This window comes from Capsella rubella, unplaced genomic scaffold (genome assembly GCF_000375325.1).
Source record: "Capsella rubella cultivar Monte Gargano unplaced genomic scaffold, Caprub1_0 scaffold_135, whole genome shotgun sequence".
Taxonomy (NCBI): domain Eukaryota; kingdom Viridiplantae; phylum Streptophyta; class Magnoliopsida; order Brassicales; family Brassicaceae; genus Capsella; species Capsella rubella.
In genome coordinates, this window is record NW_006238793.1 from 405 (window position 1) to 997 (window position 593).

The 593-nt window shown below is 39.8% G+C and overlaps 1 protein-coding gene across 1 annotated transcript in view; it reads right to left on the reverse strand.

The window, feature by feature from the left end:
• The window catches only part of LOC17874288 (pentatricopeptide repeat-containing protein At2g17033), a gene marked incomplete at its 3' end in the record, with an annotated part of 1,780 nt that overhangs the window by 400 nt on the left and 787 nt on the right, over window positions 1-593 (reverse strand). Inside the window, exon 3 of the mRNA XM_006279094.2 lies at window positions 1-576. Within this exon, the coding sequence (XP_006279156.2) occupies window positions 1-576 (576 nt within the window). The remainder of the gene's footprint in view (window positions 577-593) is intronic.

Here is a 593-nt window from a genome sequence, read left to right on the forward strand (position 1 = left end):
ATAACCCTTCAGTTTCTGTAACCAAGATCCCATTTGGGGAAGAGCATCATGAGCTCCATAGGAAGAAAGAACCATATTTGAACAAACTGTGTCGATTTTGTGACCTTGTGTTTCCATTCTGTGAACTATTCTGTTCATGTCGTCAAACAACCCCAATCTTCCATACCCGTATAGAACAGACTTGTATTCAAACAACCCCGGCTTTATTGTTTCCATTCTCATCTCCTCGATAACTCTTTCCGCATCAAGAGGTTGGTCCATGTTGCATAATCCAGAAACCATAGACTTGTAAGCTTGAGTTTTGACATAAACTGATGACGATCTTTGGATTATCTCCCTCAAACGGGAACAGGCGTCACTGAATCCTTGTATAGATCCTTGTTTAGAATTTGATTCAACTAAATTGCATAGGAAGAGAGCAAAGTCTCGTTCATTTGACTCCAGCCTTGAAACCGCAGTAGAAAGTAAAGTTTCCGATTCAACAAATCTTTCTTGTTTATTGAGCAGAGAAACAAGTTCACCAATGAGTTTAGGATTCCAATCAAACCACGACGCTTCAGTAATTTCCAAATACAACTGAGGAGCAAAGTAGG